General features: G+C 44.7%; 1 protein-coding gene across 4 annotated transcripts in view; it reads left to right on the top strand.

The window, feature by feature from the left end:
- The window catches only part of LOC142417353 (S-adenosyl-L-methionine-dependent tRNA 4-demethylwyosine synthase TYW1-like), a 108181-nt gene that overhangs the window by 61644 nt on the left and 24492 nt on the right, over positions 1-22045 (top strand). For 3 of the 4 annotated variants that reach the window (XM_075517948.1, XM_075517951.1, XM_075517947.1), the window contains exon 13: positions 18425-18535. The exons of the other annotated variant lie outside the window; for it this stretch is intronic. In XM_075517948.1, the coding sequence (XP_075374063.1) occupies positions 18425-18535 (111 nt within the window). The remainder of the gene's footprint in view (positions 1-18424; positions 18536-22045) is intronic. 4 annotated transcript variants of the gene reach the window in all.

Here is a 22045-nt window from a genome sequence, read left to right as displayed (position 1 = left end):
ATGGGAGAAACAGGGCCCTCCTTCTCCTCTTCTGAGTTCACCTTTCTTTTTCACTCCTTAACTAGCACACATTATTTAGCTTGCCTAGCTTTTCTGCTACTTAACATTTAAGGAGCATTTGCTATTCTTACCCTTTATTAAACGTGATCTTTCTTTTGCCTTCAGCTCTTCCTTAGAGACTGCATGAGAGATGCCAGACTTGGCTTTTAGAGATCTTGGTTCAAACCAGTCTCTATTCCCCCTTCCAGCCCTTCTGTTATTTATTAACCCAATCACTAGCAAAGGGCTGCTGTGTTCCCCAGGGCTTGGCTTTGGGAGCCAGAACTCCCAGCTACCCCAACAGGCTCCATGGTCTTGGGGATGTCTTCTCACTTTTTCATTCTTTAGTTGTGAAATAGAGCAGTAGTCTTCACATAAATGCACCCTGAGAAGACAGAGCATGTGTGTGTTTTTATGTGAACTCTTAAAAAGGAAAGAGCGAGCCTAAAATTCTGCTTGTGGCAACTAGGCAAAGGAAACTTGTATCTGCACTTTATTTTTAAAACATGTTTTTATTTAAGCCTATAAAGTTGAAGTAACTGGGCCAAATGCCATAGATGGGGATTGTGCAGAGCATTGCATAATATTCCATTCTGCTAAATGTATTAGCTGTTGGATTTCTCTACTCACTGACCGATTATCAATGGCTCTAGCATGATGATTCAGATAAGAAGCATTTAATGGGTTCATTGAATCTATTCATTTGACATTTCAGGAAAGATGAGTGACAAAGCATCTGCAAGAGTGATCTATTTTCTCATCTCGGATGTGAGTGTATAATTGAGGCAAAAACACTGCAAACAAGAAAATGGATTTTATAGGAATATGGTAATGGGTGTGCTGGTGCTCCTCCGAAGCAGAGGGACATACCCACGGACTTGTGCAAGGCAAATAAAATCAGGAAGACTTATTGCTTTGGAGTGGGTGAGAAATCCCCTAGTAAGGGGTTAGCTACGATGGACTGAATAGTGCGAGTGTGTTCAGATGACAGAGGCTGGTCTGCTGGGTCCAGGCTTGCAGAAGTAGCTGAAGTGGCACATGCACTTGGTGCCCTAGGACTGTTCAGTGCTGCGTGTCGTCTGGTGGGGTGCGCTCTGGGAAAGCTTTCTTCTCCTTCAGGGTGAGATCGGTGTGCTTGGCTCAAACTGCTGCTGAAGGTGATTTGAACTAATTTAGTTGTTTTGGGGCTGAAGCAGCTGAGGAGGGCTTCGTCTCTTCCTCCGGTTTTCCTTTAGAGCAGGATCCTGCAGCAGGTAGGTGGTAATAGAGCTCAAGGAATGGTCCTGTCTTCTGTACTCTGCTTGTCAGTGATCTTCTTCCTCAGCTCCCATTTCAGCTTCTTGGGGTTACCCGAGTACCAGTGAGAGCAGAATCTGACCCTAAACTTCCTTTGTCAGATTGATTTTTAGCAATAAACCAGCTCGTGTAAAGAAGTGCTGTCTTTCCTTGTTGCATGTAGATGTTTGTGCCTTGGCCCTGTTCCTTTGTATGGCTCTCCCCCCTTAAAGATCCAAAGGGAGCTGGTGTTGTAAGTTGGGTAATTGTAGCTTGGGACACTTGTTGGTGGGTGTAAGCTATGGTTGTGATCAGTGGGGTAGTCTGTGACCTCCCAAACCATGTGCCCCATCCATTGTTTCCATAGCTGCTGAAGTTACCCATCTGGAGCCTCGTTGGCTTGTGAGTTGTGCGCTTGAGAGCCAAGTACTGCATTTTCTCCTTGGATGAAACTGCTGTTAGGTTTGCCAATGTAAGAAATACAGGAACTACAACACATGGATTCAGAGTCTCCTCTGAAGCTGCTAAGTTGCTGGAGCATCTTTCATATAAATTTGTGGAGTTTGTCTTGTACATAGTTGAATACAGAAAGCCAGTAATTAGTAACAGTGACAAAAGGTCAAAGCAAACTGGCAAATCAGAGGTGATTTATTTTTCATTTTTTACACAATTAAGGCCTTTGTGATGGGTAAGCTTGGCTTCTCTCAAATTTGTTCAGCCATTTCTAAGTGCAGTAGTCAGGTGCAATTACTGTGCTGACTAATTTGGGGATCTCCCTTTCTTGTTATCCCAGAAGAGCACTTGGCTGCTCATAAATCTGTTTGGTGGAGGAACTGATGTTAGATGCACTGTAAATTATCTCCTCTAACTGCTTAGCTCTAAAACCAGAGGAGCATAGAGAGTATAGGTGGTGATGAGCCCTGGAACTGGAGAGTTGATGATCCATAGCACTAATGCAACTGTTTACAGACCTGCAAAAATGTGTCTGCTTCACTGCATTTATCTCATTCTGGCTTTGTGTGTTGAAATTTGCTTAACAATCTTGAGGAGCCCTATCTCCCTGTAGGGCTCTTCTGAAGAGTCCAGCTTTCTGTGAAAATAGGAAGATCTGAAGGCTTTTAGCAGACACTATGTTTCTAAAAGAAAGCTTTAACTGGAGATGTCAGAGTTTCAGGTAACGTCAAGCATGTACCCCTGAGGGCAGGCTCCTCAAGTGGGAGTAGAAGTCACGCTGTGCCTCTAGAGACACTTAGGACTTTGCTAAACCCTTTGTCATGATTTTTTTAAGAAGCAGCATAATTTTTAAATCCATGTATCAGGCTCATGAATGCCTTTGAAACGTGCAAGATTTTATTACTGTTACGGATTGGACTCACTCCTTTACAGAAGGTAAAGACTGCATGGCATAGCTATCTTCTTCGTCCAGCGTTTGCTAGGCAGTGTTCCTGCCAAAGGCTCTGGCTGTGCCAGCAGTTGCCCAGGTAGAAAGTTGCCATTTTTGTTCAGGCTGCCAGAGGGACAGATAAGTTACAGTTGTGGAAGGTGGGTAATTTAACAGTTAAACCTGTGCCTCAGTAAAACGAGGTGAGATGAAGCTCATCAGTAGCAACGCGTGGTGCCTTGTGCCTGGGGTTTGCATTCAGGCAGGTCTGTGAAGCTGGCTGCTCTGCAGGAATGGGACCTGGCAGTTAGACCCTGACACTAGCCCTGTTTTTTTCCAGGACTTTGGATTACTTCTACAATCTGTTCTGAGAGATTCATTCTTCTTTCTTCTTTACCCAGCCTCTGTTGCACTGAGCAAATCCCTCTGATTCTGCACTAAATACTCCATTTTTCATGCATTGCTTCTGTTGCAGTTGTCTGTGGGGAACTGACTTGCAAGTCTGTTGGAGCAATACTGCACTTTGAGCAAAGTGGGGACAGCAGGATGCTGCCTGGTGGCAAATAAGAGCTTTTACATTTTGCATGATGCTTCAAGATTATCTGGTAGCTTTCAGAGATGCTCAGTTACTTCATGCTCGTGTCTCTGCACTTGAGAGCACATCAAGCAGGGGAGTAGGGCTGAGAAGAGATGAACTTTGCAAATGCCAGTGACTGACCTCCTTAGAGCTGGTGTACACATGGATGTCCCTCCTAGTAGGTATATGCAGTCCAGATGAGGGGTGCAGTCGGTGATGGTTACCCAGTGGTCGTGGGTCGTGTAAAAGAGCTTGTAGTGGTTTTCAACATGTTGAGACAGAGATGGCTGCCTGCAGTGGATTGCTGGATGCCTCTTTGTGTGGCTGCAAGGGGAGTGGAGTGCTGTGCAGAAACGTAGTGGCAGCTCCTTTGCAAGGAGAGGTGATGCTTGCCTTGTGAGCTGCCAGTCTGTAGTCTCTCCAGACACTGCTCTGGGATGCTGACCTACCTGGGCTGTGAGACTGGGGTAGCCAGGGGGGTAAAGTTTCTCAGCAGATGGAAATGATGGGGCAGGGGCTAAGGAGTTCAAGTACTGTTGCCTGCTCTGAAGTGGTGATACTCTACAAATTTTCCTAGAGTATATCTGTAGGGAGTAATCCTGTAAACCAGTGGGAACTGAAAAGAGTCCAGCTCCTTGAGGCTAAACCTCAGAGGCTAACGGCTCAAAACAAAGAACCAGATACAAAGCCTGCAGGAGCTGCTAAAAGGCTCCTAGTGCTGCTCCTGAACACTCGGGTAGGTGCTAGTGAGAAGTGTTTCGAGAGGGGTTAACAGCAGCCACTGGCAAACAGCTGTTTTGTAGCAGGATTGATCTCCAGACCCCAAGTATGTTGCAGAGCCATTATCCAGGGGCTGCTTTCATAAGGCCACCCCTGCAGAGCATCATTCCCATGTATGCTCGGACGGGGAATGTCCCCTCTCCACGCGTCACCTCCTGGGACATCTCACTCTGCCTCAGCACCGTGCAGGAGTGCTCTCAGCTCTCGAGCTGGAGCTCGACTGTTTAATAAGATGGGCAGTTAAAATATTTAAAGCCTATTTACCTTTCCATAATGTTTGTTACTTTAGAGCCTAAATCCTGAGTTAGGGCTTTACAAGAGCAGTAGTCTTGCAAAGATTGTTTAATCGATAAGAAAGAAATTTATTTCTGAGTCCTTGTTTATGTTGTTCTTTGTTAAATGAAATGGGCAGGATTTTCAGCAAATCGTGGTGGGGCTTTCAGTTCTATTTTCAGATGATTTGGACAAAACCCAGAAGAAAAATATTATAAATCCTTTGCTTTGCAGACTGCAAGAGTGATTTTTAACGAGGTAATTATGGTTTTATGGCAGATTAATCTCTGCTTTCATCATTTGACTCTTGAAGTTGCATTGCTGGTTTGTTGTTTCCTGAGATAACGAGTGTCAGTTTATTCTCTTAAATACAATAGCCCCTTCCCAGGCTTCGGCCAAGCCTGTGGGCCGTGCCATTAGTCAGGCGTCCATCATGTCTGCATCGCTGGCTGCTGCTGTCTGATTATACCCAGGAAAGTGTTGACATTTTGTCAAATCATGGATTCTCTTTTTAACTTACAGACGTGATGCCTCTTCATTTTTTCATTACCCTGCAATTGCTCACTTAAACCATCATTATTACAGGATTATTTAAAATGCAGTTTATTCTTCCTTCCTGTATCCCCCATTGCTGAGCAAAAAGCTCTGATTTTGAGGAATATTCTTCTAGAGCCCTGCAGAATTTCAGTGGGATGTTGCTTTCCTGACTGAGATTTCCAACTACAGAGGTCCGTAAGGAAGCATCCAAGTCTCTGGCTGTATGTATAAATAACTACTGGGATGGCTTAAAAATACTGAACACCTGGCAGCTGATGTGGGGGAGATTGGGTTCCTCCGTTGGATCTGAAGAGACTTTGGTGAATGTTCAGTTCATTCTTTAGCCAGAAGCGTTTGGCTAAAGTTGGACTCTGTTTTTAAACTGCTGTTATCCTGCATTTTCTTTTTTTTTTCCCCCACACAAATGAATGCCATTCAAGTTTGTGGTGTTTTTTTTTTTTTTTTTTGAAGTTCCCCAATCTGTGTGTCAAGATATTTTGCACATTACTGTTCAAAGCAAACTTTCTTCCTTGTCTCCCGCTCTTTGGGGCTCCCCCCCTTGTCTGTAGTTTTTTAATATTGTCCTTCTCTTGACCTCCTTGCATTGCCAGGGTTACAACTGTGCGCTATTAAGTGAGATGTTTGAAATTGTGCCTCTCCAGGACCGCCACACCAGGTACCACAGGCTGCCCTCATCTTTGGCCAAGGAGCCAAGCCTGAGACACCAGGTCACGGAGCTAGAGGGACATGACAGCACGGAGCCGTAGCTGGGACATGTGCCTCTTTCGGGGAACGTAAAACAAAAGGAGGCTGTGGGAACTCCCAGAGGGTGATTTCAGCTTTTCCCCATCACAGGACTGGATCTGAATGCCTCTTCTCTTCCCCACACATGACCAGACACAAGTATGTCTACCCCATCCTGTTACCTTGCACGCAAAGTGCTGGCTCAGACAGAAGTGGAGTGCCTACTCAGCTTAAATAGCAATCATTTTTATGGTCAGATCAAAGCAAGTCAGTGAGCCTCCTGGATTTTGCACCTCTTTGGCGAAGGGGCTGTTTTGCAGATGGCATGGAGCCGAGGGGCCGAGCAGGTCGGCTGCTGGCCGAGCTCCTGTGCTTGTCCTCACTTTGTGTTGAAGAGCGGCAGCCGGAGCCAGTCAAAGTGCTTGTCACTTGGTGCCTGCTTGGCAGGTCCCTGCTGCTGTGGCAGCTGCTGCTCTGACCTATGGGGCTGCTGCCGCGCTTGGTTGGAAGATGCCTGTGTGGAAAAGGTCCTGATCTCACCTATATTTGGGAGCCTTCACAAGAGCATTCCCTGTCAAGCTTCTGGTTTAAGTCCTTTCAAAGTCAGGGCGGCCTGGGCACAAACTTGGAGTGTTGCTGAAGGCTTTTTTTCCTGGTGAAAGGGCTTTTTAGTTACTGCCCAGGAGTTCACTTTCTGCTCAGATTTGAGCCCGTCTTTGCTTGTAACGACTCCTTGGCGCAGGGCTCGGTGGGAGTGCTACCCAGGCTCGTGCTAATGCTTTTTTTGGCTGTTTGGTGTTAAACATACTCTATTTCCCCAGGAAACGAAATGTCGTCAGGCTGTGTGGTCTGTTTAACAGTGTTTTTGATGATTTGATATGATCTGTTTTAATGCTATTCTTCTATTTTAATTTATGTTGCATTGGACTTTTTTCCCTCGGTATGAATTTTACATGATAGTTCCTTGAAAATGCCCTAGAAATATTGAAAAGAAATAAATAATCACTGGAATATTGTCGGTGCTGATTTACAACAGTAAGTGTATTAAAAACGAGTCCATGGAAAACGGATAAGGAGCAGTCATGGTTCTGGATTTACTTAAGAAAAACGTTTTTAGGGCTCAGAACAAAGCTGTTGCTACTTCATTTTATTTCTAGGTATTTTTAACTAAAACTGATTAATTTCTACTGAAGTGTGAAGCGATAAAGTAGATTACAAGCAATAGGTGGTGAGTACAGGAAGAATGATTATGGAGGGGAATGTGAGTTAGGATGCTGGTTTAGGAAGGTAAGATAATGAAATTTGATTTATTTTTCTCCCTGGTTTCCAGTCTGGATCACTTATTCTTGTGCTTCGTAGATCAGCAAGACTGCTTACAGGCTGAAGGGCTTTTCTGGTTCAAAATTCTGGCTTGGGAATTAGTGCTGATGTGCTTGTCTCACTCCAGGATTCTTTTTATTTCAAGGCAGAATTTCGAAGCTGGTCAATACAAACCGATTTTGTATGATGTGAGAACAGTCATGTTGACTGATTTCTGTCTTTAAAAAAAACTGGTACAAACCAAAAGTCTAACTTTCAGTTTTTGGTAATTATTATTCATGATGGTTTTTTCATCTTATTTTCAAGGCTCTAGAAGAATAAGAAATTTTGTATGGCTTTCAGACTTGGCACCTTAGAATAATAATAATTTTGTTTCTTACACAAGTATATTAAAACTGAAAGAATTGCAATCTGCTTTGCTCTTTGGCCTTTGTCTAAGGGAACTGACTTGGGATCCAGGTGTCGAGATGTAGGACCAGTCCCTCATCATTTAGATGCATGCACCTTGTAATTAGTTTTGTTACCTGATTCTTTCACAAAGAGCAGGAATGGCTTTTGTGTGAAAAGATAGTACCAGGTTTGTGGGGATATTTTAAAAAGCTCTTTTTTTAAAAAAAAAACAAAAAAACAACCTAACATCCTAGTTTCTTTGGCATTAGAACTCGAATATTGAGCTGGAGCCAGTGCAGGGTCTTTGCTTGCTGCTTTAAAAAGAGGGTGGTTGTGATGAGGTTGGTTTTCTCCTCAGTCCTGGGGATGACATGGGGACAACTGTCATGCTGCTGCAAGATTCTGGGTGAAGACTGGGAGCTTCGGTGCTGATCTGCAGGTAAATGCTGGGGTTGAGCGCTCTCACTTTTCTAGCAGTAAAATCGAAGTTCTGAGCCTTGCTCTGATTTCACAGCAGAGTAGCTAATGTGTTAATTATCCTATGGTAATATGCACCTTTTTTAGCAATGAAGACAAAGCCTCAACTTGCTTTGAACTGGTGTATTAATAGCAAATGCTTGAACAATGTATGGTTTTAGTAGATACCTACGCAGCATAACCTATTCAGATTTTTTGCTTTAATGACTGTATCAGCCTGAAGAAAGGAAGCTGAAAACTTTTGTGCTCTGTGCTGAGTTAATCTTTAACGGGGAAAAAACCTCCTCTGCTGTGCAAATCTGCCCAGCAGAATGCTTTCAGGTGTTTGCAGTGTGACTTTTAGGAGGACGTCATCTCTTCAGTACCTGTGTTCAGGGCTGGTTGTGTTGTGATAGATGAGCCCGAATGAAGTGATAAGCCCTTTATTTAAGGGGAGGGTCCTGGTTGCCAAAATAATAGATTAATCTGCCGTCCTTTCAAGGGCACTGAGTTCCTGGTGTTCTCCTGGAGTGTGATGGGTGCCACAGCTCATCTGCAGAGCTTCTGGGAGCTTGGAGGCTCAGCAGTGCTGGATTTGGGAGAGGCAGAGGTGATCCCCAGTCTTCTTACAGAGATTCTGTCTCTGGGCTGAACTGGAAGGGTTTGGAAAGCTGAAATTTCGGGGGTGTTGGCATCTGAGATTTCCTTTTGCTGTGTTTTGGATCTTTTATCCTTCGTGGGGTTTTACGCATAAAGATGCGTGTTACTGAATATAGTGGATAGATACTTGGCTGCAGGGGTTTTTTTCTGATTGCATCCCTGTGACGAGTAATTTCCAAGTGTGAAAATTGCTTTGATATCTTTACTCAGGACTTGCTCACTTAGTAAGGCATTGCATAACCTGAACAAGGGAACTGAATCAAGTCTTTGGAGAGGATGGCTTCTCCCCTCACGGGGGCTGTTGCTCGGAAAGGCCAGCTCCAGCTCACCCCCTGCTGCTGCACAAGAGCAAGGAGCCTGCCAAGAGCACCAGTGCTGCGTCAGGCTGTGGGATTGCACATGCATTTCAGGTTTTTTAGGCTGTTTTGTATCGTGATCATAGCGGGTCCTTGCCAGCTGGGAAGCTCTGAAAATGTGTCATGAAGTCACTTTGCAAGTTGAGCCTTTCACTGAAGGCAATAAGAAATACTAATGAAACTAAGAAGCTGGCTTTTGAAGTAGCTTCCTATTCTTCATCTAATGCCTGCAAAGGATCTGTGAAGTTCTGTGAAAGAAAGAGCAATTTCTGGTTAGAGTCTGCACCATAATTTCTTCTCCCCCAAGAAAGCTTTTTCCATTTAAGCAAAGCAGTGTTTCTATTGACAATATTGGTTTTGTTACTTGAGTTTCATTAGCTGCAAAATATGGATTTATGTTGAGTTGTCTGTGAATGAAATGTAATTTTCTAGCAATAAAATTATTTTATCTATATCTAAGGTAGGTATATGAGTGTTCAGAATATCTGGCTTTAAGGTAGTGAGTAGAAATCTGGGATTTGTTGTGTTCGTTTCCAAACAGTAGGACACTGTTACTGTGCTTTATCAAAAAAGTAAGTTCAAGTGACGTGATCCAAGGTGAGGGTCTTGTAGGACTTTGGTGCGTGGTTTGGAGGAGGAGGTTTGCCTACTCTTTGCCCTTTCTCCCAGCCTTCTGCAGTCCCATGAGGGTCCAGTCCTGCTCCCGATGCCTCCCTGCCCCGGCTGGAGAAAGGAGATACTCCCCTGCCCAGCTGAACTTGTATCAATCCATCAATCCAGCAAACTGCTCTTTACAGCACAGTTGACATGTTCACCCCTCCCTCTTCCTCCTGAGATTAGACCTGGGATGTTTTATGAAGAATAATTATATTTGATCTATGAAAAGATGAATGTTGAGGAGGAGGGAATTAAAAAGAAATGATAAAAAAAAAAAAGCAGTCCCAATCCCTCTTGGTTATTGAAGCAAGAAGGGAGCACTTTGTCAAACTGACATGTGAATCCTTTATTTTAACATCTGGGCCAGCGGATGCTGGGAGAGCAGTGTCACCTTGCGGGCTTGGGTTCAGTCTCGGGTGTGTTCGGTGGTTTTGCTTTGAGATTTGGCCATCGGCAAAATATGCGCATGCAGAAAATGCTCATTTGCAAATGTTACAGGATTGGGAGATTTTTAGGATGGTTTCAAAGGAGAATGTAACCACCTTGGAAACAGGCAGAAGCGTCAGTGCTGCTGCGTGCTGCTCTGAGGGCTGGTCTTTGTGCTGGGCTCGGCGTAGCTGGGGGGTTGCCCCGCTGCTCTCTGAGCTGGGCTGCGGAGCTGCCACAGCGCCTGGTGTTGTGTTTGTGAGCTGCTGGAGGGTGCGAGTGTGCAGCAGCCTGGCGACTCATCCGTGGGGTCACCCGAGTCTCAGCCACCCTGCGGAGGACAGAGGAGAAGAGCCGCGTCCCCGTCTGCTGGCCCCGATCGTGACTTTGGGCTCTGGCCATGGGGCACTGCTGTTGCTGGGAGCAGGGCATGAGACACTCTTGAGACAAAATTTTGGACTCTTTGTCTGCTGAGTGAGAGACCAGGATCTCAGGTCCAGTTAATGAAATACTTTTTTTTTTTTTTTTTAATAAGTATCCTTCCCTCACCCTGTTCAGTGGTTTTTTTTTTTCTTTTTTTTCTTGTGCCCTGTTCTGGCATTCAAAGAATGCAACGCTTTTTAGGGTAGCTTGGAAAGATTTTTAGCAAGAGTTGCCTGAAGGGAACATACTGCTTTTCCCAGGTTGGTTCTTCATTCCTTTGTCCTCAAGTCTAGTTTGTCCTCAAGTCTTTGGGGAACAGAAGGCTGAGCTGGCCCCTGTTGACTTGCATTTTTGAGACCCTGTTATAAAAGGGTGACAGTTGCTACATAGTTTTCAGAACACAATGAGAGAGAAAGGGCAATATCTTTCTTGAGCGTGCTGCCAACCAAGATGTAGTTTGTGTGCTCCAAAGAGTAAGATTTTAAAGACTTGGGGGAACAAGTCATAGTGTGGTATGTGCCAAAGTGGTTCTCAGTGTTTTTCCTTCTTTTGAGATATTTCTTGGACAATATTCTGTATTAAAGTGCCTTTAATGGACTGACTACCGCATACAATCCCACAGAAACTGCATGTGCTGTATTTTAGAGAAGTCTGCTGTGATAACCTGAGCAACGGTTTGGGAAGTCAAGGGGTATTTGTATAAAATTGCTCAATTTCTATCCATATGCTCAGTGTCCCGTTGTGGGACAAAAAAGCCTCCTATTAACTGCCTTTTATACCTGAGATTGTGGGTTGGGAGTTGAAGTCCATAAGAACTGGGCAGGATCACAGAAACACCTTGTCCCTTTGCTGCACTAGCCTGAAGGAACATCTCCCGGTGTGAAGGACTCGCAGAACCTGATACTAATTGTCCTTAAGCAGCAGCACAGGCCCTTCCTGGTGCTGTTTTGGCAGCTCTTAAGGATGGGCTTTGTGCTTCCAGCATGTGTTGTGACCTGTGCTTGTTGCTGTTATGATGATGTGCTCTGTCAGAGTAGCATCGCCTCCTGAGTCAACTGAGGTACCGAGGGCAAGAGTAAAAGCATTGGTGACCCCTGAGCTTTGGGACAGAGAGGGGATTTCCTGGCAGAGAAGAGTGGTTCTCCAGGGATGCTGCTCCCTGGGGCACAGAGCACAGCTGGGTGCCTGGAGGAACCCAGAAGCGATGCTGCTTAACCTCTTGGGAGGCTGCTGAGGTTTCTGGCATGGCCTGACTCCTCCATCCTTAGCCCTCCTGGCTGCATGGTGAATGCACCGTGACCCGCAGCCATGCAACAGTTTTGTGCACCTCACAGAGACAGAGATGACCTCTCTTCTGCTTCTTAGCTGCAGATTGGAGCAGAAGTATTGAAGTCCAGCACAATGGTCTGCTGTGGCCCTGTGAGGAGACCAGTGGGGCCTGGAGTGCAGCCAGAGAGGCTTCATTTGGCTTTCAAGTGTTCACAACTGAAAAAATAACAACCCTTTAATAGTCAGTTATTCTATTTCTGCAATCAGCTCTTTGTAGAGCATGGTCTCAGTCAGGAAAAGGCTAAAGATTGCTGCTGGATACTCTCCTTTTGCCCAGGCTGGATAAGCATACTCAGTGCTCAGTGGGTTGTGCTGGAGTGAGGATGCATCCTGCTTTTCGTGCAGACCTGCAGGCATTGTGCCATATAACTGCTCTGATGAACTCCATGTTTCTCATAGTGTTACTTTAAAAGTTATTCTGGTTTCCCCAGCCTTGAATAGATTTGCTTCAGCGTACTTGACTGCTGCTCTCTGTGCTCCCAGCTCTTCACTGAGGTCTGAATTGCTGGTTATTTAATCTCCCTTGATTATAACCTGATGGGCAGTAGGGCTCCCACTCCGGCTGTAATTAGGCTGCTTGGCTGCAGTGTGTGCTGTTTCTTGCCCTCCCAAATTGTTGTTTTGTGCTGATGCTTGCCCAGTCTAAGGGAACCTTCTCTAAAAGCTGCTGCTTGTTATCCTTCCTCATGGAGGTGGTCTGCGTGCTGCCCTTGGTTCTCCTCCTGAAAGGCACTTGAGAAAAATCTGCAACTCTAGATGGGCAGGGCGGGAGCTGTTGAGGTGGGAAGGCACCTCTGGAGGCTGGCTAGTCCAGCCTTCCTGCTCAAAGCAGGATCAGCTCGGTGGGTTCAGTGCTGAATAGCTCCAAGCATAGAGACTCTGCAACCCCTTCTGGGTGTTCAGTCACACTTGTGTAGAGAATTCATTTAAAAAGGCAATTTTCTGTGCCTCAGCCTGTGCCCATTGCCTCTTGTCCTTCCCCTGGGCGTTGCTGGGAAGAGTCTGGCTGCATCTGCTTTACTCCCCCCACCAGGTATTTGTTTATGAAGGCATATTCTCTTGTTTTCTTTCCCATCTCTTATTTTCCTTTGCCACCTGACGGGCATGCGCAGTCCTGCTGGGCCCTGGAACTGCCCCTTCCTTGGGAGGCTGATAGTCTGCATAAAGAGCATTTGGCATAAAATAGATGCGGTTCCACACCCTCAACTTTCACCCATTTGAAAGGCTCGTTATCATATTAACTTTTTCTTTTCCGCTAATGTTATTCTGATGGCTGTCTGAAGTGAAATAATGGTTGCTTTTCCTGGAAACACGGGGCGTAAAGCATTGCAGTCTGGTTTTATATCCTGATGGTTTAGATCATTAAATTCTCAGGGCTTAAGCTCTTATTTCTTGTTTTTCAGTGCTTATAAGAGGATCTCCTGGGGCCCTATTGTACAGCCAAATACAAATAATACATTAATAAAACAGGATTGTGTATTTGTACTGCTGGCAGTCTGTAAGGATTACTTGTATATAACATTTTGCAGTATTAGGCCCTTAGTCATTTTGATCTGTCCCTTCTACCACTTTTTTTTTCAAGTGGCTTTTCTCTCTGCTCAGCCAACGCTTGAGAGATGTTGCCCTCTGGAAAGAGGTTTCTTCAGTCGCAATATTAATTTCTGATTTTTTTTTTCTACCTCTTTTCTGTATCCCTTTGGCAGTGTTTTAGTTTCTTTACCTGTTTCTTTCACCACTGGTCGTGATTAGTTAATACAGTTTGTGATAGTTCAGTTATTGAAGTGATGGATAATACACATGGACTGCGGTTATTACTTGTCAGTTAGTGCTGCCCTATGGGGCGAAAAGCCCTTTTAATGCGCTTGTAGCAGTTTGAGTTTTATGAAGTACTTGAACTTTAAAGTTAGACTTCTAAATTGATCTATGATGTATATTGGAGAGTATTAAAAGTGAAATTTAAACAGGAGAAAACCCCTCCCTTCATGCAGGTGTTCATTGCTGTAAGAACAAATGCTCATTGAAGCATTGTACTTAAGGTATGTTAGAAAATGTTGTGATAAAAGTAAACTGATAAGGTTTCATCCTCTCTGCAAAACTGTTCTTGCAGTATTGTGTTTACTCAGCTCTGCTAGCACTCCTCGTGCATTGAGCCTGTCGGCCTGAGCTTCGAACCATTTTTTGGTGGCATTTTGTGTTTAGTCCCTCTGCAGTATTTTTTTTCCCAGGAAAAGTGTTTGCATGCCTCAGCCCAGTTGCAAAGTGGGAGAGGCAACAAGCTGTTACAAGAACAAAGCACGGAGAGTGATTAAAAAAATGGGGTTTAGGGCCTAGAGGGGAAGAAGTGAGATAGTCCCAGCACTTGCAGGCACAGAGATGCTGGGCAGAAGGTGTCCCCACTCACCCTGGCTGGCAAGGTGACAAGTGACTGGACTTCAGACACCAGAGGAAAGGGGAGAGAGGGCTGGCAGACTGCTTGATGGTGGTCACTGCACATGGATGCCTTCTGCCAATGTAAGATTTTTTGCAAATGTTTGTATTTTTGCAAAATTTTTGCTGGTCCAGTTGGGTTTTGGTCATGTCTGTGTGCATGTCCCCTTGCTCTGAGCCGGAAGCAGCTGTTGGTGGCTATGTGCCAGCTCCCATGCCACAACCACCACCAGCTTTCATGCCGCAACCTCCCTTTGTATTAGTGGCAGCTGCTGGGAAGCAGGGCAGCTCTTCCAGTTGTGGTCAATAACTTGTGGCCTTCCCTGCACCTTCCCCATCTGCTCTGGCAGTTGCGGGGATGATTTGGGAAATGCCCAGGAGTGTATAAAAGAAGTCAATGAGTGCTGGAGGCTGTGCCTATGATCCCAGGAGGAGGCAGAGCTCCCTAAGGTCAGTCGAATGTTTCTGAACCCCAGGGGACCCCTGTCTTCTGTGTCGGCAGAGGATTGAGCCATATGTGTAAGAGCAAGCAAGAAACCTTCCTCCGTGCTGCCTCCTGGAGAGCTGTCCCGGGGACAGAAGTCCTGGTGATGGCTGTAAGTGCAGGGCTGAGGACTGGTGAATAAGAACCAAGTGTATATTTGTTTCTTCTTTAGTAATCACGTATGTTAATCTTTGCAATTTGATTTCATCCATTTTTAATAGAATGGACTTGGATTTTTTAAAAATATTGCTTCCACTATATTTTGGCAAGAAACATGATCTGCAGGCAGTCCCTTCCAGTGTGGTCTCCTATGGGGCGTAGATGTGTTTGGCACGTTCTTCTGCTGGCAGGGATGGAGGGGTGAACCAGTGTGACCCGCCAAAAATACAGAGTGGTCCTCTGAAGTCACAGCGTGGCACTCCCAGAATCATCTCCCTGCAATCAGTTGACTTCAATTTTTGCTGCTAAGATGCTATTCATTTTTTATTGCTGCGAGTGGTCTTTTCCAGCCTTTAGAAAATGTTTTTCATCCCTTTGGAAATCTCATAAAGGAATTGAACCTTGGGAGAACACTTGGCATTTTCTAAGCTTGCTCCAAGCAGTGTGGCAGTACTGTAAATGACACTTGTCACATGCGTGTCCTCCATGGTAGCAGATGCCCTCCTGAACTGCCAGCAATTCAGTTACCTAAAGATCTTGTCCTCGCTGCTCAGCAGAGGTGACGTGCAAAGCTCTAGTCGGTTCACTTCACACTTGGGCTAGGTATAAATATTTTTCATTAGTCTATAGGAGCTTTCCATACATCTATTGATATCATTCACTACCCTTAATTCCAGCACTTGAGACTAGCTTATACCTGGTCCAGTCTCCCGTTATCTGTATGTTGTGTTCAGGTTCCCCAAATAGCAAGTATCTGCTGTCTGAAGATCAAGTGGATTTTCTAAGACTTTCATCCCACAAACGGATTTCCTGTGTTTTATTTCCTCTGTGTTAAGGCTGAGATTTTATTTTCTTTTTTTTCCTGTTTTATATTCTCTGCTGCAGCAGAGTATTCAGCCAGCAGTGGCGATGCTGCTCGTGCTGGATTTAACAGGATGCGCTGTCCCACTCGCTGTGTGCTCATTGCCAAGCTATGTTTTCTACGCATGACAGACGCCCAGAAATCTGTTCTTAATTTTAGCACAAAACCATCCTGCCAAAAAAAAGACACCCCTAAAGGCTTCACTTCATGGTGGATCCCCCACTCCGATAATTTCACTGAGGACCCGACGTCCCAGTCTGAGGGCTGGGTCTGGATCAGCAGCCTTTGGTAGGGGCTGGTATTAAAAATATGATTCTTATTTACTGTTGCCTTGAAGCTGCCTGCATTTGTTTACCACTGTGAGCTGACCTTTGGGGAGATATTTCTCGATTAATTGGGTATCTAATCACTTCAGACAATTGACAGGCCTGTGTGTATTGGAGTTTTTCCTCTTGTTAGATATTTTCCCTCTGGTTTCTTCTTTCCCTGTTATATGGCAAATGATGCATTTATTTTTTTGTATTAGTTCTTTCATTGTTTTTCTCTTTAGTAATTAACTGTTGGTTTCATACTTGCCTGTTTGTCTCTTGGCCTGAACCTTTCATTTGAATGGATTTGAATTGAAATCCATTCAAATCATAAGAGTCTCTTGTTCTTAAATATATGCTTATATGTTATGGGTAAAGTAGAGGCCAGCTATTTTAATTCTCATAATATTTGGCCTGCCATAATAATTCTCTCAATTCTTTGAAGTTACTTTCCACAGACCTTTTTTAAAGGAAGCTGTACCTTTAATTATTTTTTTGAAGACACTGACTCCTTGTAGGTATTGAATCCTTGCTCTTGTTTACCCCCTGGAGAATTTTGCAGGTTTACCTACTGCTTTAGGTTCCCAAGACGACAGGCAACGGGCAGTGAGTGCGTTGGGACGCTTCTGCCCGCATTGGGTTTGCTTCTCTGTACATATGTACCCTAAAGACCTACCCCTGGCTCTGTTCAGATGTCAGTGGGAGGAAGAAGATGCCCCTGTTTTTATTTGTTTATCCTCTAGTTATTTGTCAGTAAATAATCTGGAATGTTTCCATAGCAAACTGGTGTAGAATTTTTTTTTCCCTCTTTGGAAAACAGAGAAATGTGTTTTAGGTAAGTGATGTTTGATTTTTATACAGAGGGCAAAATTCACTTAAGTGGCTCTTCAGAGGCTCTGAAGAAGTAAAACGTGGCCAGATTGGGGATTGGTCCTGGGAAGTATTGGTTTTATCTGGGGAGGGGTAATAACATGAACTTTTTAATAGCCTTGGACTGGAACTCAGGGTCCCAGGATCTGTCCCTGCTTTGCCCCTGGCCAGTGGATGCTGTCAGAGTATCGCAGTGGGAAACGGTCTGAGGTTTAGTGATGGAAAGTTCAGCTCGGTAGCAGATCTCCTTATTAGCTTATCCTTCTGGTTGAAAAATGTAATAAACTGAATAGTGTGCATGCTTCCCGTGCACATGCAACATGAAGTTCAGGTAACTTTGTGCCACGGGCATGTCATGGGTAATAGGTAAGGGAGAATCTCTTAACTCAACCTGAGTCTAAGCCTGGCTTTCTGGAGCAGGAGAATTTGATTCCAGCCCTTGCTGTGCTGTGAAGTCCCAGCCCTGGGATAGAGCCTGGCCCCAGCTGTGGAGTCTTGGGTTGCTGTGGATTTTTTACGGTGCTCTTTTGCTCTGGCTAAACTGGTGCTTTTGTCCATGTTTTACAGTCTACAGTGTGCCAAGGAAAGAAAAGGAGTTAATTCAAAAAACAATTTTGCTGGAAGATTGCTCTATAAATAAATTCCAGAGATAAATGAAATAAAACATTAGTGGAAGATGAAGGGAAGGAGAGGGGAAAGATGGAAACAAGTAGGTGTAAGCAGTGAGACTAGATTTGTTCCATGGCCAAGTGCGTATATTGATAGTAGAAGTCCTTTTGTCACCAGTAACTTCTTTGGTGAGCAGCCCTTAGAGGGAAAATCAGAGTAACTCCAAGGAAAGAATTTCTCAGAGTGCTGTCTGCCACTGTGCACAGAAGTAAGTCAGGTCTGGGCATCTTGGAGGGGCACCGGTGTGATGAGGAGCTGCGGTGCTCAGCAGCAGGATGGAGAGGACAGATCTGTGCAGGGATGCTGCCAGGCAGAAATCCAGCTGCCCTGCTGCAGGGGGTAATGAGGGGTGGATGCTGCTCTTGTAGTCGTTAGCACTGCAGCTACTGTGTTTGTTCCTAATGGTTTGCACCACACTTTTTATAAGGCTAGATCATAAGCGGGGTATTTTCAGTGTTTCCTGGTTGTGATTTTAATTGTCTCTTTGTGCTTCCAATAAAATGTTCTGCATAACTGATCACGGGAGAGCCTTTTGTCTACGATATTGTACCTAATGTGCTGGAAGAGTTCACAGACGGAGCAGACAATGGTCTGTCTATTTTTGTTCGTCCTGTCCAAAAGTCACCAATGCCAGATGATCCAGCTGGAGGAAATAAAATATCTGTATAGCAACTAATGGTGAGATTTTTATACCTGGGGAAGCAAATCAAAGAGAGATAAACTTCCTGATTATTTTCCCATTAAATTAAAGCTCCTGTAAAATCAAAGTGCCTGGGATATATAGAGGGAAGATAAGTCTTTGTACAGCAAAAGGTGGCTCAGCTCACAGGTGCTGCAAGCAGCTTTCTTGAAAGAACAAGTGACGTGGCCCCTGGTTTGGGTCTGGTTTGTTTCTCCCCTTGGGTTCTTCGAATAAATTAATGTTTTGGTTTGGTTTTTTTCCTGTTTAAAGCTCTGTGGAAGGCTGGAACATCCTCCTTGTGTCAGAATGTGTTCCTAATGTAATTTTTCCTTTATTTCAGCAACAGCGCACTGTTTATAGGCTGACACTAGTGAAAGCTTGGAATGTGGATGAACTCAAAGCCTATGCTGACCTGATATCTCTTGGTAAACCAGACTTCATCGAGGTTAAGGTGAGCTGGACAGAGCTATTTTATTTTTTCCATCAGTATTTTACTTTTTTCCTCCCCATTCCACCCTCCCCCCTGCCCTGGTCTTAAACTTACGTGAGTGATTGCAATTCTTCCAAAGATTTCAGTGATGCATAAGGAACTTATCTCTTGCCTTTAAAGTTGGCAGCCAGATTTCTAATATTTTGTGTGCATTTGGAGTAGTCTTCAGTGTTATGCAAGACCAGGTTTGTACCAGCCAGCATCAATTTCTGCCCAACAGAATCATAACCCTCTGCTCTTATTTGTATTTATCATGAGAGCAGAGACTGATAAATAGATATTCCTTCTTTTATGTCAACCATCATTTTAAACAAAATATTCTGGGACAAGCTGGTAGTTTGTGGTATTATTCTTCCCATCCTGGCCCTGAATTCTGCTGGGGGAAGGGGGTGATAATGTCTGGTTTACTGATGTGGTATTTGTCAGGCTGTGCAAAACGGGGGGAAATACTACCCTCTGGAACTGGAATAGCTACTAACAGAAGCATGTGAGAAACAGAAGGGAAGGAGGTGCATTATCTTGGGATTAATCTATTTAGTATATAGAGAATGTAGAAAAGGCACATTACAAAGTGTTCTGTAAAGACTCGCTATCAGCATTTTCATCCAGCAACTCCCCTGCAGACCAGCACATTTACCTCAGCTCTGTATTTTTGCAGCTCTATTACTTCTGGGCTTTCTTTCTGTCCTCTCTTCTCTTTTCTTTCTCTTTCATTTTTTAACCTTTATTTACTGCTGCTTTGAAGAAAAAACCTGGAGTTTGCTGCAATTTCCTTATGAAACAAAACCCAAAGGTTTTGATATTATCAGTATTGAGAGGTCTCTTTCTCTCTGAATGTGCTGCTGAAGTTGATAGCTTAATACAAAATAAGACTTTGAGTACAGTTTGGGGAAAAAGCCTCAGTTTTACAAAGTGTACCAGACTGTTTTCTATTCCTCAGGTAAAACCTAGCAGGAGGAGTGCTCCTATGCGGCCCTTCCCACCTTGCATCTCCTGACTCTTACTGCAGCCTGGTAGTGCAAGATCCTTTCTTCCAGTGTGCAAGGAAGGCAGAGATGAGTGTGCATGCCAGCGTGGAGTATGAGGCTCTCGGTGTACGTGCTGCTTAGACTGCTCTGTCACGTGTAGTGACTTTAATTAGTGAAATGAGTCAGGTGTAAGTTAATCAATGTTTCTGAGCGCAGATTCCCCTGGGTACTCTCCAGGGTGAACATCTGTCTCCTCCAAGGCAGAGGGCTGCTGTTCCCTTTGCCTGGGGAAAGACTCAGCCTTGCAGTCATGGTTTCCCAGCAGCGTGGAGCTCAGCTCTCCCAGTGGCTCTTCCCTGGCAAAATCATGCCTCATACTGCCAGGGAAATACGTGAGAAAAGAAGTGGTCATAGAGGTATTCCCAAGGTGGTTGTAAATGTACTCCTGGCACTTCCAGCTGGGACAGGCTCCTGCCCAGACTGCTTCAATCGAAAATGTCGTTGTTGCACTCCAAGTGCTTCAAAGTGCTTTTCAGATCTCAACCAGCGAGGACTTTCTCTGAGGAAGGGATATATGTTGAACACTTCTCCCTGTTTGCAGAAGTATGAACTGAGGCAGAGAGGGGCTGGGTGACATTCCCCAAAACCACGTAGCATGGTAGTGTAGCTGGGGGTTCAGCATCACTCGTGTACCTGCCAACACCAGCTGCAAAGGGGGTTCAAAGGGGTGCAGGACAAGGAAGGCAGAGGGATGTACCTGGCACCTGCTGGCCACATGATGTTGGGTGGGTTTGGGTCTTTTCATGGACTGATATGAGTGTAAGTTTGCAGTTTGGTGGTTTGTTTGGTTTTTTTTTTTTGAAAAAAGTGTATGCTGTTTATTGTTACTTAATTAAGGGATGCTTTGATCTAAATGCAGGTGGGATGCTTTGATCTAAATGTCACTTTTTCAGAAATATTCCAGCAGGTAAGTGAAGTTCTGCAAGTGCTGGAGGACAGAAGTGTCTAACAGGGTGCTGATCTTTGTCAGATCATGGTGTCTTCAAGCTAAGGGATGGAACATCTCTGCCTCAGTTTCTTCTTCCATGAATGGTTTAGCATTGTGCCTATACTAGGGCCATAAAAGCAGTCTGTGGTTGGCACGTAGAAAGTCTCTTGTCTTTCCAATCCCAAGAGCAGTAGTCAGGGACACGGGAAACTCGGGTTTAAGCCTTTGCAAAGGATGCAGCATCTCTCTCCCTTGCCTCTGCCAGTTGCTGTAGTTAGGCTGACAGCGATGGGGAAAGTCTTCCCTTCCCTGGTTACAGCTCTCATTACAAACCACAGTATGGTGCTTCACAACTTCATTGCGATCTGTAGACTCAAAGTCCAAAAAACATCTTCTATAGTTTGCTCTTTGTTTCCCGGCTAGTGGAGGAAGGACGACTTTCCAAAGCTCTCAAAACCACACAGCAAGTCTGACAGCAGCTAAGCGCCCCGCAAGACAGAAGCGAGCAGCTGAGTACAAGAAAACACACTAATTCCTTTTCAGCTTCAGCAGCGGAAATGAATTGTCAGGGCACTGCTCCACCTCGTTCACCAGCAGCGTCTGAAATAGTCTCCAGTTTTTTCCATTTAATTGAGCTTTTAAATAGAGCTGCGCTGTTCCATTGTCTTAATTTCAAAGACAGGAAAGCAGGGTCCATATACTTGATGCATGAAGCATGCTGTTGTGAGTAACATTGCTGGAGCACCCATTCGCAGCAGGAGCTGAACTGATGTTAATCGCTGCCTGAAACAAATGGTGCAACTCTGTGCTGGCACATTTGGGGTTTAAATGGCATTTCCATCCCTTTTAAAAGTCACAAAATGTTGTGATGGCTTCCCTGGAGCAGGGGATTTGCTTGACACTAGGTTGTGTTTAAATAGACCCCAAGTTAGATGAAACGTCTTGGTCACAGATTTTTGTATGAGATGTTTTTATGTGAGAGCAAGGTTGTGTGTTTTTGGTTTTTTTTTTTTTTTAAAAGTTGCCTTTCTTCCTTGCCTCTTTGGAGCAAGTGTAATGTTCTAAAAGGTGGGCACTTGGTGCTCTGCAGAGGGCAAGTAGCTCACGCTGAATATAGTATTAGCCCAGTCAGTGGCCTTATTTGTTTCGCATAGTTTCATCTGCCAGTTCCTGCTAAGCAGCAGCATTTCTAAAGTGCAGATGATTTGCCTTGGTAGGGAGGCGCAATGGCTTTCTCCTCTTGCTGCACTGTCTCTGTGACTTTGAAATGTGAGGGGATTACATGGTTTCTCACCTCAAGTGTGGAACCAATTTTTCCCTTTTCTGGGCCAGAAGGAGTAAGAGGTGTGTTTCGGAGTGGCTGATGAGCAACGAGTTGTGTTGCTGCAGGGTAGTGAGAGAGTCCAGCCAAGTACCAACAGGAGAGGCTGACGGAGGGAATGTCATCTTACAGACGGCTTCCTTACTTGGCTGTCCTTCTCTGAAGTGTCGATTGATTGCTCATGGAGTGGTGTG

The sequence above is a fragment of the Mycteria americana genome, chromosome 15, assembly GCF_035582795.1.
Source record: "Mycteria americana isolate JAX WOST 10 ecotype Jacksonville Zoo and Gardens chromosome 15, USCA_MyAme_1.0, whole genome shotgun sequence".
Lineage (NCBI taxonomy): Eukaryota > Metazoa > Chordata > Aves > Ciconiiformes > Ciconiidae > Mycteria > Mycteria americana.
This window is presented reverse-complemented; position numbering and strand designations above follow the sequence as displayed.